A 15481-nucleotide genomic window follows, 5' to 3' on the forward strand; every position below is an offset into this window, starting at 1 on the left:
TCCTGAACTCCAGACCCATATAATCTATTATTCACTTGAAATCCCCACTTAGAGGTCTAAAACCCATCTCAAACTTAACATTTCTAATATTACATTTCTGATCTTCTGTCCAAAAACCACCACTCATGGCTTTTTTAATTTCAGTTGATGGCAACTCTATCCATCCTTTCGAGCCCAAAATCATGAAGTTATCCTTTATGACTGCTTTTCTGGTATGCTCTATCTTGAATTTGACAGGAAGCTCTATTGTTTTTACCTTTAGAATATATCCAGAATTTTTCCATTTTCACCATCTACTTCTACCACCAAAGTCAGAGCTACCATCGTCTCTCACCTGGTTGTCACAGAAGTCTTCTAACTGACCTCCCTGCTCCGACCTTTCCCTCCCTAGCAGCCAAGGGTTTTCCTTTTAAAACCTGTATAATAAAAGCTCATTATTTACTCCCCTCCTTCCCATTTCATTCAGAGTAAAAGCTGAAATTCTTACAATGGTCTTATATGATCTCTCCACCCCCACCATCCTGTGCTGCCCAACGTTACCTCTTTGATCTCATTTCCTAGTCCTGCTCCCTGCTCCCTTATTCTCTCTCTTCAGCTACACCTGGGTCCTTGTGGTTTCTGAACAAGCCAAGTACTCCCCCACCTTAGACCTTTTATGTTGGCTACTCACTCTGCCTGGAATGCCCCCACAAAGTTATTCTCTCACTTTGTAAAATATTAACTTCTCAATCAGACCTTCCCTGACCATCCTCTGTTAACTGTGACATCTCATCAGCATTTCCAATCCCACTTTTTCTTTTGCTCTACATTTTTCTTTTCCCCTTAGCACTTATCACCTTCTAATATACTATGTAATTTATTTTTATTGCTTATTGTCTTATATCCCTTCTCTCACCAGTTAGAATATGTAACCTCATGAAGACAAAGATCTTTATCTGCTTTGTTCATTAAAATATCCCAAACACTTAGCACAGTGTCTAGCCCAGCCGTGGGCAAACTACGGCCCGCGTGAAATGAATAAAACTAAAAAAAAAAAAAAAGACCGTACCCTTTTATGTAATGATGTTTACTTTGAATTTATATTAGTTCACACAAACACTCCATCCATGCTTTTGTTCCGGCCCTCCGGTCCAGTTTAAGAACCCATTGTGGCCCTCGAGTCAAAAAGTTTGCCCACCCCTGGTCTAGCCCATAGTAGGTACTCAGTGATAATTATTAGAATGGACAAAGAAAAAAAAAGGAAATCTGTTATCCCTAGCAATGGAATGAGAATCTGATTCTATAACTTTGTACAACACAGGCATTTTTCCTTTTGATCAGGGATTAGCAAACTTTTTCTTAAAGGGCCAGGTAGTAAATAGTACAGATTTATGGATTATGTGAACTCTGTTGTAACTACTCAATGCTGCCTTTGGACCTCCAGAGCAGCCAGAGACTATATATAAACAAATAGGCGTGGCTGTGTTCCAATAAAACTATTTGGGAAAATAAACAGGTGGCCAATAGGCAGTACAGGTACTTTACTGATTTAGACAAATATATATCAGGGTAAATCATAGCACTTTATTGACAGGCTAGGCTCTATCCACCCACTCTACCAATTGCCAAAAACAAAAATTTAGAAAGGTGAATGCAAACTTACCAAAATTACAGATCAGTAACTTCTCTGCCTGAGACAGACTGAGCATTCCTTATTCAAAGTGGCCACTGAATAAGATGTGAGTTGAGGGTAGGGGGTTGGGAGAGAGAGAATCCTGTTATCAGCCACTTTCTTGCTAAGGAGACATCCAGAGTACATTATCTGTAACTTTGGAGTATCCTTAAGAGGTTTCTAATATGCAGAATGATCTACTTCTGAAGCCTCTTGTCTCCATGCCATTAAGTTCTTTGGCACTGATGATGTATTTCCCATGGCAAGGAACCCATTTTTACATTTGTCAGCTATTCTTAAAGTCAGTGGATTGATGCAGTTGGTTATGACAATACCTGCTCATCTCTTGCCCTCTAGTGATTCTAGTGATTCTCGGTCAGGAGCATTCCACACCCACCCCTCCACCCCCCAGTGAACATGTGGCAATGTCTGGAGACGTTTTGGGTTGTCACAACTGGAGTGGGGGGTGCTGCTGGATCAGGTGAGCAGAGGCCACGGATGTGGCTAAGCATCCCACAAGGCTCAGAGTAACCCCCATAACAAAGAATTATGCAGACCAAAATGTCAAGTAGTGCTGAGGTTGGGAAACTTATCTAGACTATTCTGCTAGACTTTGAATCTACCTTGTACTCCACTGCCAAACCAATATTCCTAAACCATTGAATTTATCCATCATTGCCAAGCTCCAATATCTCCTCATTGTTTGAAAGATCAAGTCTCTTCTTCTTATCCTGGTGTTTAGATCCTGAGGGATTTTGCACACTTACAAATCCATTCCTCAGCGGGAATTCTGCTTCTCCAAGCTTTCATTGGCACCATCCTCCACACCACCATCCTTTTACAGATATTCCCTCCAAAACACACATCTTGTGAGGATCCTCCCTACATGTCTCCTACCCAAACTTACTCATTCTTTGAAACGCACATGTGTTGCACATGCCTCTGCCACTGAGCCAGTCTATACCACTCCCTTTTGTGTTTACCATGAGGTCACATGCCTTACATTGTTATATAGCTATTCCCTTTACATTGTCTTCTCTATAAATTCCCTGAAGGAGTCATATTGTATTTCTGGCCTATTAGTCTCAGTTTCCACAACATGAGGTATGCAAACTATATTGTTGTATTGAGAGTCAAATGAGATGAGTATAAAAGCACCTTGTATAGAACCTGGTACCCAGTTAAGTGCTCAGAAAAGTATAGTATTTCTATACAAGCATACATTCCAGAGGCCATAGAAAGTGCTTAATGAATCTCTTAAATATAGTAGTTACATACTGGAGAGAGTGTGCATTCAGACTAGCCTGGTATTTAGAACTGAGAGCAAAGAAAAACTTCCATCAGAAATCCTACACCAATTAACACATCTTCATGCTAGAGTGAATCCAGGAGCCTGGGTGTCACATCTCCTCAAAGTGGTACTTATGCCAACATTTCTGCATTTAGCAAGTTAATGCACCCCAACAAAGTCAACTAAAACTTTAAAAGTAAATCTTTTCTTTTTTAAGTTTGGGAACCAAAATAGGATTTCCAACTTGTAAATTTTTTCAGATAAAGATATCTGAAAGTTGTACTACTAACTAACATCACTATCATTTTATGACAGATAACAAAGAAGAAGGCTATAAAATAAGAATAAAAAGAAGTTGCCTAGCTGGTGTGGCTCAGTGCTTGAGCATTGACCTATGAACCAGGAGGTCACGGTTTCATTCCCGGTCAGGACACATGCCCTGGTTTCAAGCTCAATCCCCAGTAGGGGGCATGCAGGAGGCAGCCTATCAATGTGTCTCTCTGTGCATTGATCTCTCTCTCTCTCTCTCTCTCTCTATCTTCCTCTCTCTCTAAAATAAATTAAGACATATTAAAAAAAACAACAACAAAACCTAGTTAATGAACAGCTTGTCAATGACACTTTGCCCACTCTGACCCAATTTAGAAGGCTGCCAATAGGGTAAGACATAAATATGCTACACTCTGCTTTGCTGGGGTCACAACTGTGTCTGCTCTAAGAGCTTTTTCTACCAGCCACTGGAGGAGAGTCTGATGTGAGAAGTCAGTACCAGTGAAATGACCTTTCCCCAAGTGGAAGAGAGAGCCTTGTTTCAGATCCTGTGAGAGAAGTGAGTGGGGCATGGTATTCTGAGCAGCCCAGGTTTGGCTTTGGGCCAGGCACTGAGTGGCAAACAAGAAGGAACACATTCCAGGAAGGCAAAGAGCCCTGCCAATGTGAAGGCGGCCCAGCAAGAAGGGCCTGCTGGGTGCTAGGTGCTCTTTGGCTCTGTGGAGGTCAGGCACACAGAGGGATGGATTCAGGTTTCTCTGGATTATCATTTCAGAGGCTTAATTAACTGCTTCCCTTCCTCTCACTGTCAGTGGACAAATCAGATGTAACTCTTAAATTGGAATCCTCTCTGCCCTGGGATTCAGTCCCTTATCTTTAACTGAAGGAAGAGGGAAAGAGTGTTGCTACCTCCTGAAATCACACTTTGCAGGAGTCAGGTTTCTGTAATTCTATGTCCTGAGTAAAAGGAGAGGCTACTGACAACGAGGGTAGGTCAGGGTGAAAGCCCAAGATTTCTGTGCCCTTGATGGAAGAGAAGCTGAGCTCTCACCCCTGTGGACTCTGTATCCCCAAACATTCACATTGTTTTTTCACCCAGGCCAGTCTGCCTTCCTACAGGCCTGACCTGCAGAAGGCCTGGAGGGTCCTCGGGAATGCTTTCCTTTCAGAATCGCCTTGGGCCTTCCTCCTGGCTGCGAAAGAAGAGAAAGAGGAGAAAAGCCTAAGGGTTCAGGGAAGAAACGGCCACGTGAGCCTGTCGGATAGGCAGTGCAGTGGACTTGGACCAGGCCTGGGCTCATTTTCACCCCAAAAGGGGACAGAAGGGGCATTTCTTTGAGAAACAAGAATGAAGTCCATTCCTCACCACCTGGGCTCCAGTTCCTGTTGGACTTTGCTGCCACCTCGTGGCTTAGTTGCATTTCTTCCCCTCACGCGTAGACCAGCCTAAAGACCTGGCCTCAGTCTTGCCTTTCTTTGCCTTAGTATCATCCCCTGATTCTGTGGCCCAGCAGCTAGGAGAGCTGAGCAGCACAGATTTACGACCTCACCCAGCTTGATAAGTGTCCTAATGCCATGACCAGCAGGTAGGAGGGCCAGGGTTGGGATGGCTGGGCATCTGGGTGGAGACAGTGAGGGTAGGAGCAATGTCTTGCTCCCACAACTTCTGCAAGATGCAGTTTTCCCCAGCTCTCCTCATTCCTGAATGCCCTTTTCACTAGAACTCCTGCCCCTTCCATTACCATTCCTCATATCTGGCTAAAGCCCATGTTGCAAAACTGAAGCTCCTGCATTATTTATATACAAATATATATATATATTCATATATATATGTATATATATGCGAATTTCTTGTTTATCCAAATTCAAGGCAGTTGTTTCTCCCTTATAAAGTTAGCTCACTTCAACCTAAAAATATCAATGTGAAATTATATGCCCTCTCTGTGATTCTGCTACTATGGACCAGTCTCTAGGAATAGAGAAAGGGGGACACCATCACATGTCGATTATCAGCCATATTTTTCTGCACATTGCATCCACAGGTTTATTTCCTCTAGCAAAGAGAAGCACTGGTTTCAGCAACCACTGAATCTACTAGCTCTAAACTTTCCGATCTGAGCTGGGATCATATAAAACCCAAACTCCCTTCTCCTGCCTACCTCTCCAACCTCTTTTTTTAAAAAATATTTTAAATTATAAAATACATATAAAATTTTCTGTCTTAACCATTTCAACTGTATAGTTTAATAGTTTGAAGTGCATTCACGTTATTGTGCAACAATCACTACCATCTGTCTCCAGAACTCTTTTCATCTTGCAAAACTGATACTCTATACCCTTTAAACAATAACTCTCTATGCCCCTTCCTGCAGCCCCTGGCAACCACCATTCTTCTTTCTGTTTATAGAATCACATGGTATTTGTCTTTGTGTCTAGCTTATTTCACATAGCATAATGTCCTCAATGTTCATCCATGTAGTAGCACGTGTCAGAATGTCCTTCCATTTTAAGGCTGAATAATATTGTATTGATACACCACAGTTTGTTTATCTATTCATCTGTTGATAGACACTTGGGTTGCTTCTATCTTTTGACTATTGTGGATAATGCTGCTATGAACATATGGCTCTTTGAAACCGTTCAGTTCTTTTGGGTATATACCCAGAAGTGGCATTACTGGATCATATAGTAGTTCTATTTTTAATGTTTTGAAGAACTGCCATACTGTTTCCACAGTGGCTACACCATTTTACATTCCTTCAAACAGAATATAAGGGTTCGAATCTCTCCACATCCTCACCAACTTTGGTTGTTTTCTGTTTCTTTGACAACAACCATCCTAATGGGTGTGAAGTACTACCTGATCATGGCTCCCGTTTGCATTTGCCTAATGACTAGTGATTATGAGCATATTTTCATGTGCTTGTTTGCCATTTGTGTGTCTTCTTTGGAAAAATGTATATTCAAATGCTTTACCCATTTTTTAAATTAATTTTGAGAGAGAGAGAGAGAGAGAGAGAGAGAGAGAGAGAGAGAGAGAGAGAAAGGGGGAAGAGAGAAACAATGATTTGTTGTTCAACTTATTTATGCATTCATTGTTTGATTCTTGTATGTGACCTACAACCTTGGTGTGTCCGGATGATGCTCTAACCAACTGACCTACCGAGCCAGGGCCATTGGTTGATTCGATTCTTTTTTTTTTTTTAATGAATTTATTGATTTTTAAAGAGAGAGGAAGGGAGAGGAGGAGAGAGAGGGAGAGAGGGAGAGAGAGAGACACATCGATTGGCTACTTCCTACATGCCCTCTATTGGGGATTGAGCCCGAAAACCAAGCATGTGCCCTGATGGGGAATAGAACCAGCAACTTTCTTGTACACAGGATGACGCCCAACTGAGCCACACTGACCAGGGCCATTGGTTGATTCTTGTATGTGCACTGACTGGGGATTGAACCTGCAACTTTGGTGTATGAAGACAATGCTCTACCCAACTGAGCTAACTGACCAAGGCCTTTACCTATTTAAAATAGGGTTGTTTGTTGTTGTTGAGTTGACCTCTTCAACCTCTTTTCATGTCACTGTCCCACTTGATTAGTATCCTAGAAGCATGAAAAAGATCTGTTTCTCAGAGACATATGTATTCTTTCCCACCTTTTGCAGCTGCTAATCTATTTGCTAGGAATGCTCTTTTTACAGTTCCTCCAATGACTGGCCACTCCTCCTTTAAGAACTAGCTGAAATGTCCCTTCAGAGAATCTTTCTTTTTTTTAATCCTCACCCAAGGATATTTTTTCCATTGATTTTTAGGGAGAGGGGAAGAGAGAGAGAAAGACAGAGAGAAACATCAATGTGAGAGAAACACATCAATTGGTTGCCTCCTGCACAAGCCCTGACCTGGCTTCAGGCCTAAGGAGGAGCCCACAACCAAGGTGCATGCCCCTGACCAGAATCAAATCAGGGACCCTTTGGTCCGCAGGCCGACAGTCCATCCACTGAGCCACACCAGCTAGGGCCAGAGAATTTTTCTTGACCATCCATCTAAAGCCATTTCCCTATTTAATCTCATATCACTGTTTCTTTCCTTCCTGGAATTTAATCACAATCTGCAATTACCTCATTTGTTTACATATTTACTTGGAACTTACATTTACATGGAATGCAAGTGCCAGGGAGATGCAGAAATGCTGCCTAATGTGGTCACTGCTACAACCAGGGCCCAGCATAGTACCTGGCGCACAGTCTGGGCCCCATATTTACTGAATGAATGAATCCCCACTAATCTAGGTTTGATGTCACAGGAATTTTCTGGTGCTGAGTTCCAGACTTTAATTCTTGAGTCGGAAGCATAGTACTATTAAAATCATGGACATTGCTTTAGTTTCCCAGAAGCAATGGGGAAGCATTCTCTGTGTCTCCCCAACAGAGACAGAGACTGTGGTAGTTTGCTGTGGCCATCCTTACCCTTCACCATGTGCCTGAAGTAGAGTTAGCTTCACAAATCTCAAAGTCCTGTGAGATTTGCAGAATACTTGGGATTCTGGGAATGACTTGGGCTTTATCAGTCTCCTTGGTGCCAGATATGTCAGTAAGAGTATCTTTAGTTAGTAGTCAAAAGATAAAAATGAACTCTCGATATCACAGGACACTAAAAAAATCAGAATTATTTTATTTAAAAATATTTTCAAAGGCTAATGCCATAGTGGAACAACCCACGGATAGTTGAACCAAACTCTCAGGGAATTAGAGGAGCATCACCCAATGCAAGCAGGTCTGTATAAATACACATAGTTTATAAATGAGCACAACAGAAGGTATACTGGCCCAAGAGAACCAGGCTGGAATACAAGAGGGAGAAACAGAGAGAGGACCCTCCAGAGGGACAGGCACACCCAAACCACTGAAAGCCCTAGACCCTGCGAGGGCCTGCAAAGCCACCTACCCTGCAGCATGCCTCTTGCCCTTTCTGAGCCTGGGGCATGGCTGGAGGCCATTCATCAGCATCTTGGCCCAGCCACCCATGACTTGGCATCTCTCATGGCCTCTGGTTCAACTTAGCAAGGCTCAGAGAATGGATCTATTCTCCTCACCCTTCAGCAAGGACCAAGGAGGTGAGGCTCTAGGGCAAGTAGGATTATTTTCCTGAAAATAGTATGAAAAGGAGTGATGAAGGGGCCTGGTTCCAAAAAAAAAAAGGATGGGTACTCATCCAGTGTGGCATTGTGGGGAAAACAGAACAGTGAGTTTCACCTGAGATATGCAGATTTGGTACAAGCAACCCACAAGGCCAGGCTCTAAATTTAATCCTACAACTTGGCATGGGGAGAAGATGAAGAGACCTTCAGTTTGAGCTTTGGAAGTTGTCACCTACCATCAGTCCCTCCAGTCCTCATGTGGGTTTGTCATAAACAGGACAGATGGTTCTGTAATAAATAATCTCCACTTGGACTTCTCCCCGGTTACCCTCTCAGGTGCCTGAAAAGGGGAAAACACCACTCACCCCATCACCAGTGACTTTCCCCGATGCTGCTGACCTCCTCAGTAAGGCCCTTACAGAACCTTCAAAATCACTATCTTAGCCGAAACCGGTTTGGCTCAGTGGATAGAGCGTCGGCCTGCGGACTGGAAGGTCCCGGGTTCGATTCTGGTCAAGGGCATGTACCTGGGTTGTGGGCACATCGATGTTTCTGACTCTCTCTCTCCCTTCCTCTCTGTAAAGAATCAATAAAATATATTTTTAAAAAAATCACTATCTTAGCAGAAGGGACTTCTGGGGAGAGCAGGCCAGAGTTCTGGGGCACAGCGAAGCTTTTTATACGAAAGACGACCTTGACAGAGAAGGAGGAATCTCTACAGCAAAGCCACTACTGTGTTTACCCTTTGCATCCTCTATCTCTACTGTCCCTAGAGGTATCAGACAGACCCCCTTGGCTTGGTCCCTGTACTGTACCAGGCACACTTTGGACATCTTCACTTCATTCATGGATAACAGACCCCATGGAGTGGCTACAGGTGATATGAATGATTTCTGCCCTATGGTGGCCCAACACCACCATGCCCAGCTACCCAGCCAAGCCTCCCAACAGGCTGCTATTGGCCACATCCATGATCCAGGGAGTCAGGCAGAGAGAAAAAAGCAATACTGCAGATCAAAGCCACCACCCTTGTCATACCTACTTTCCACCTGGGCATATTGGAAATGTTTGCGTACACCAAGGGGAGATCTGGTACCAGTCTATGATCAAAGGCCCTACTACACCTGTCTCACCAGAAGTGGCAACTGAGGATATGGAATGCTCTGTTCTCCTTCACGGCTCTGCCACTGTCCGCTGCTCCAGTCCTCTCCGCCTCTTCATGAGTGGCCAGAACAGTCTCAGCACAGAGCACAAATGTTCCTTTCTTGAAGGAATCCTGGCTACAAGCCCTTTCATAATTTGCCCCCACTTCCCTATAGTCTTCCCTAGGCCAGATGGGTCCCTGCAGAGAAGTCCTTTGCCCAAAGCAGGGACTCTCAGTATATGGGGAGAGAGAAGAGCCCACACTGGTGGTTTGGGTTCTAGCTCTGTCCCACCACTGGAGTGAGCCATGTGACAGTCAGAGAGCTGCATTCCAGGTATCAAAGCACGGCCTTTGTCCCTTGGGGTGGTCTGTTTCTAAGGAACAAAGTAAATTTTTTTCCCACGTAAGTGATTGTTGAATTTTCATGTACAGAATTCCTCAGCTGGTTCTAAAAACCTGGTTTTTTTTGTCTGAGTTCAAAAATTGTAGGAACTTTGTAAACAGGTACTTCAGATCACTCATTGGAGGAAGGAGAAGAGTTGGGGGAAGAGGAGGGATCTGGAATGTTTTCCTTCATAGTCAGTCCCAGCACAACAGCAGCAGCAGAAACCAAGGGGACCGTTGATGGAACCTTAGCACCCAAGGCATTCTTCTTGGAGGAGTGGGGACAAAGGCCAAGTGGCTGTTACCTGCACATAGGAGAGATGCGTAGATCAAAGAAAGGGCTTAGAAGGTAGAGAGTACGTCACTGAAGCCATCCCCTATCCCCCATAAAGTGGGTCAGGTGGGAATCTGTGTACCCCACATACTCTGCCCAATCTTGCTTGGGGCCATCGAGCCAGCTTATCAAGGGTAGGGCCAATTCAGCCAAGGTAACAAGCAGCCTGGCTGTAGGTTTTGGTCCCAGTCCTTAGCCCTGAATCCCAGAGGCATTGGAAAGAGAAAGGGCATCACCTGTGCCCAGGGACTGGGCCATCCCAATTCAGGGAGCATAACTGCTGTTCCAGCCGGGAAATGCGGAATGCCAGATAGGATGAGGACATGACCAAGAAGCAGATCCTGGAGGAAAAGGGAGCAAGAGTTTTTCTCATCTAGAAAAAGGGCACTTTTAGAGGCTCACCAAAAGTAGGAGTGGGATTAAGCTCCTCTTGCAATTGGAAGAATTAAAGAACCCTTTGCCCTGCAGCCATGTTCAAGCCTGGGCATCTTTCATCCCAAAGGCCACATGGGGGTCCTGAGACTCATCTCCATGGAGGTGTCCTCAAAGCCCAGCAGGGGTTCTGGGTTCTTCAGCTGACCCCACTTCCCTCTGACCAGCCACCTTGGTCCTGCAGCTCCTCTGGGAGACTAAGATTACCCCTAAGGTGGTAGCCCCAGGCAGCAGAGCCAGAGGATGCTGGTGAGGCAAGGTGAGAGGAACCAGGGGCAGGCTGTTCTGAAGCTCCCACCATGCTCACTATCTGCTGGTCCTCAGGCGGAGTTGGACCAGAAACTGCCCTAATGGTGGGCAGCAAGAAGGCCATGGCTTTCCTAGTCCACCTGATGGCCCTCCCCAATTCTGCCAGCCTTCTCCAATCCTATGCAACTTTTCCTTTTTTCAACAGTTTCATATCCTGCCCCTCCCCATTGCACAGCCTTAATCCTAAATTATAAGATTGTAAAAATAAAACTGGAGATAATTTCACCACAGTAGGGCCTGCCTGCCATGTGACCTCCAGACACTAACCAGGAGCTTGCATTTGACTCAGAATCTTCCCCTTGCTCTGGACAGTGGCCTCCTCACACACCAAGACCCCTGCTCCAAACACCCATACACCACCCTCCCCTAAACAATCACCTACAGCACGAAGAAGACCTTGAGGAGCTGGTAATTCCAGAGCCTCAGCTCTTCGCTGGTCCTGGGCTCCTCCTCCAGTGTCTCCTCCTCACAGACAGCATTTTCTGCAATAAGAGAGCAGTTAGTCATCTTCCTGGGACAGCAGGACCCCAGCTCAGCATGGGGCATGCCAACCTCCTGCTGTTCTCTGAAGCTGCTCGGGCTCTTGGCTTTCCCTTACAAATTTGGAGAAAGAAACAGCTCTCAGAAGCCCCGCTGGCAGTGATGACCCCTTTTCACAGAAGTGGGAGGAGAAGAAGCCTGGTCTTTGCATGCTGTTACCGTGGGACAAGGCCCCTGAACTTACCAGACCCTGGAGGTTTCCTGGAGGAGAAGAAGCTGTCTGGGGAGTCCATGGATGCTGGAGGGATACAAGGGATGCTGTCTGGGAGGGACAGGGACCTGGAGGCAGGGCATATTTTTCTCCACTTCATCTCAGGGGTGAGGACTTCCTGCAGAAAAAGCAGGTGAAGCTGTCTCACCACGGCCCTTGGGATCTTATTTGCCCTAAGGTGCCCCCACCACTTTATCAAAGCTTTCTCTATATATTACCAACATAGATGCCTAGCAAGGCATGGCAGCAGGTACACGGGAAGGGGAAAACCATTGCCATAGCAATCACGTGTCTCTCCTATCTGCTTCCTTGCTGTAACCAGCTACTCTTCCAGGGAACAATGTCTTTGAAGACTGCTAGTGTAGATCCAAGACATGAGATCCAAGATGTAAGCCCACTGAAGTATATGGTCAGGTCAGCTGAGTCTGAGAAAGCCCAGAACAACCTATCTTAGATGGGATAAGTCATGACTTCTAATCTGGGCTCTACGCCTAAGCATGTCACCGATCTTGGCAGTGGGCACTTAAGGTCCCCATCAACAAAAATGGGAACATCACCTTCTATCTCCCTGCATGGCATTGTGCATGCTGCATGCTTGGCTGACTGCTACAGTTACTGAAGAAGGCTTCAAACACTCTGTAGCCATTTTCACCCCCATCCCTACTCTAGAAACTCAGCTCTACTTACCCCAAACCCCAGCTACCAAATGAAACTGCTGGGACCTCAGCAAATCTAAAATGAGTCTGCCTGGGTTCTACATTAATAGCCTTTGAAGTTCTTCCCCAGGGACATCTCTATCCCCTTAAAGGCCCTCCTGACTTTGCTGAAGGGAAGAGGACGGGTCACTGGCTCCGTGCTGGGACAGTGTGGGGGTCACTGGCTCTGTGCCGGGACAGTGTGGGGATCACTGGCTCCGTGCCGGTACAGTGTGGGGGTCACTGGCTCCGTGCCGGTACAGTGTGGGGGTCACTGGCTCCGTGCCGGGACAGTGTGGGGGTCACTGGCTCCGTGCCGGTACAGTGTGGGGGTCACTGGCTCCGTGCCGGTACAGTGTGGGGGTCACTGGCTCCGTGCCGGTACAGTGTGGGGGTCACTGGCTCCGTGCCGGGACAGTGTGGGATTCACCCGGGACAGTGTTCTGGGGGCTAGACATCTGTTCTGCTCATAAAGTCAGCACATCTGCCAGGACCTGGTGGCTCTGCATGGTTGGAGTGTGGCAGGTCTAGGAGAACCCTGACAGCATGACTGCTGGCTCTTGAGCCTGGTTCCTTAGTTCTACATCGTGGGCCCTGCCTGGGAGGCCCTGAAGGCTTAGCACCACAGGCAATCTCAAGCCAGCAGCTTTGCTCCCAGCCTCAGCTCTCACCAGAGACTCGCACTCAGGTTCTTCTGAAAATTCTCTTACACTCAAACTCTTCTTGCTGGAAGGCTGAGGAGGAAAGGGAACAGCAGTTACTTGTCCTTCTGGAACAGCGAAGATCAGGCATGGGGAAGCATTACCTCCATTTTGGATCAGATGGAGCCTAGCTCCCGTAGTTTGTAGGGGTGCCCTATCTAATGCTGGAGGGTCAAGTCCAAGGCAATCTACTCTCCCCTGCTGCTGCCCCTCCCCCTTTCTTACCATAGGCCAGAGAGAGCTATAGGCATCCTGGGGAGCAGCCCCATGCTCCTGACTGTCTGTCTATACACAGAAGAAGCACAAGTGAGGGCATCTACACGGGGACATACAAAAGTCACTGGTCTCAAAGAGACATGTTCACAAATACAGACAAACAGTCCAAGGACCGCCTCTGATACACTGAGCCCGAGCCTGTTACTCCCCTCTCTCTGCCCCGTTCCCTGTGCTGAAGAAATGGGCTAACCTCCCCAACAGCCTTGTCCCAAAACGTCAGTCCAGGCCTGAGCAGCCTCCCTGGCCTGACTCCTGTCCCTGAGCTCCATACCTGCAGGTGAGTGCAGACCCTCCTCAGCATGTCATATACACTGTCCCGGGAGAGCAGTGACACAAAAACATACTGGGACATGGAAAGAAAACAAAGGGGTGGGGTGAGTAAAGACTTGAGAGTGTGCTGAGTCAGGCTGTGGGCTCCTGGGGTTGCGATGGGGAAACTGACAAGAGAGTGTGGCTCAGAGACTCACTGACCTTCTGGCTAGTGTTGGTGGTGATGGCCAGGCCATTGGGAAGGAGCCGTGCCATCTTGTGTTTTTTGACCATTTGCACAGACACCACAGGAATGACCACCTGAGGGAGGAGAGGCATGCTTCTTTCAGGACTCATTCCCAAGGACATGGTCCCTTTGCTTCCAGAACAGGGCCCCAGCCCCAGCTTGCAGTGAGCCAAGTACGGGCACCATGGAGAAGCCTGGCCCCATGTGGGAGAGTGTGTGAACCTCCCCCTTCCCATGCTCGTTCCCCTTCCCGTTACCCACACCGTGCCCAGCCTTGGCAGCACATGTCACTCCAGGCTTTCACCCTCTTACCCAGGAGGCCAAGGATGGCTGTTCTGTTGAATCCCATACTCTAATAATGGAGTTCCCTGAGCTATGCCCTGACCACACCTATGGCTCCCCCTAAGTACGACATCTCACTCTGATTCTGAAGGCATTTCAGAGGCAGAATAATTTGGCTGTGAACTGTTCAGACCAACTCAGGCCGATGTAGAGTCTATATTTGGGGCCTCTGTTTTGGAAGGGGTTGCATTGACACCAGGTGAGACGCCTCATAGCTGTTCATCCAACCAGTGAGGGGCCTCACCAGCATGCAGGAGGACAGGTGTGACTCAAGGCATGCCCGCAGGGCAGGGGCCTCTCTCTTTCCTGGGCTGGGCAGGGATCTCACTGGACTATGGCAGCCCTTACCACTCATTACTACCTTGATATCCTTGCCAAAGAGGCTGGCATGGAAGCAGAGCCAGTTGGGGGAGATATAGAGCCGACCCTGGAGAAGGAGGTCCCTCTGGAGGGCACAGGAGCACACTGGGAAGTCACAGGAGAGAAGACTACCATGAGCAAGGTCTGTTGGGAAGCCCCAGGGCCTGGGTCCTCACAGTGAAGAGTCTAGAGTCCAGCCTCAGGAACTGTCTTCCTTAGAATGCGACTTCCCAAATAACCCATCCTCCAGTACCCCAAGAGTCCTAACTGCCCCCACTCCACCCCAGCAGACTGCTAGATGTTTCCTCTTTCTCCATCCATGTCTCAAATGGTCCAGACAGGTTTCTGCCCTGGTCCCACTCAAGCCTGGATTCTCACTCCCTCGGGCAGAATGCCCTGCCCTGCCCTTTCCTGCCTACAGAGAGGACCCTGACTGTGCCTGACAGGAAAGAAGTGCCTGACTGATAAGAACAGAACAGAAATAAGATTTGGAAGCCCTTTAGTTTCCTCAAGAAAACTTTCATAAATTCAACTCTATATCCCAAACCAGTTCAGTCTTCTCACACTTTTGAAGAAAAAAGAACCAACCACATCCAAAGGGCAGCCGGTTCCCATTTCTAAATTGTGAGGACAGTACCTGGGCCTCAGGCACTACAGGCACCTGCCCAGGCATACCAGGGACACAGCTCACCTTTGAGAACCACCTCTTCCAAGGGGATGTCCTTGAACAGCTTGTGGTATTGCTGGTTGTATTTACTTAGTAGTGTCTGCAAATACAGGGGCTTGGGCTGAGAAGTCCTGGGAGATCACAACACCAAAGGGGCCCTGCTCCAGCCACCAGGAAATACTGCCACAGGGCCCCCTGGGGACTGAACATAAAGTCACTGGTAAATAGCCAGTGGGTGTAGAAGG

General features: G+C 46.9%; 1 protein-coding gene across 1 annotated transcript in view; it reads right to left on the bottom strand.

Annotated features, from left to right (window-relative positions):
* Positions 1–10439: 10439 nt before the first annotated feature.
* GRAMD2A (GRAM domain containing 2A) overlaps positions 10440–15481 on the bottom strand; it is a 44116-nt gene continuing 39074 nt past the window's right edge. The window contains 9 exon segments of the mRNA XM_023753090.1: positions 10440–10548; positions 11331–11469; positions 11472–11528; positions 11661–11817; positions 13066–13128; positions 13643–13714; positions 13843–13941; positions 14571–14674; positions 15261–15336. Coding sequence (XP_023608858.1) covers positions 10440–10548; positions 11331–11469; positions 11472–11528; positions 11661–11817; positions 13066–13128; positions 13643–13714; positions 13843–13941; positions 14571–14674; positions 15261–15336 — 876 coding nt within the window.

Source organism: Myotis lucifugus, unplaced genomic scaffold (assembly GCF_000147115.1).
Source record: "Myotis lucifugus unplaced genomic scaffold, Myoluc2.0 scaffold_41, whole genome shotgun sequence".
In the NCBI taxonomy this organism is placed as follows: domain Eukaryota; kingdom Metazoa; phylum Chordata; class Mammalia; order Chiroptera; family Vespertilionidae; genus Myotis; species Myotis lucifugus.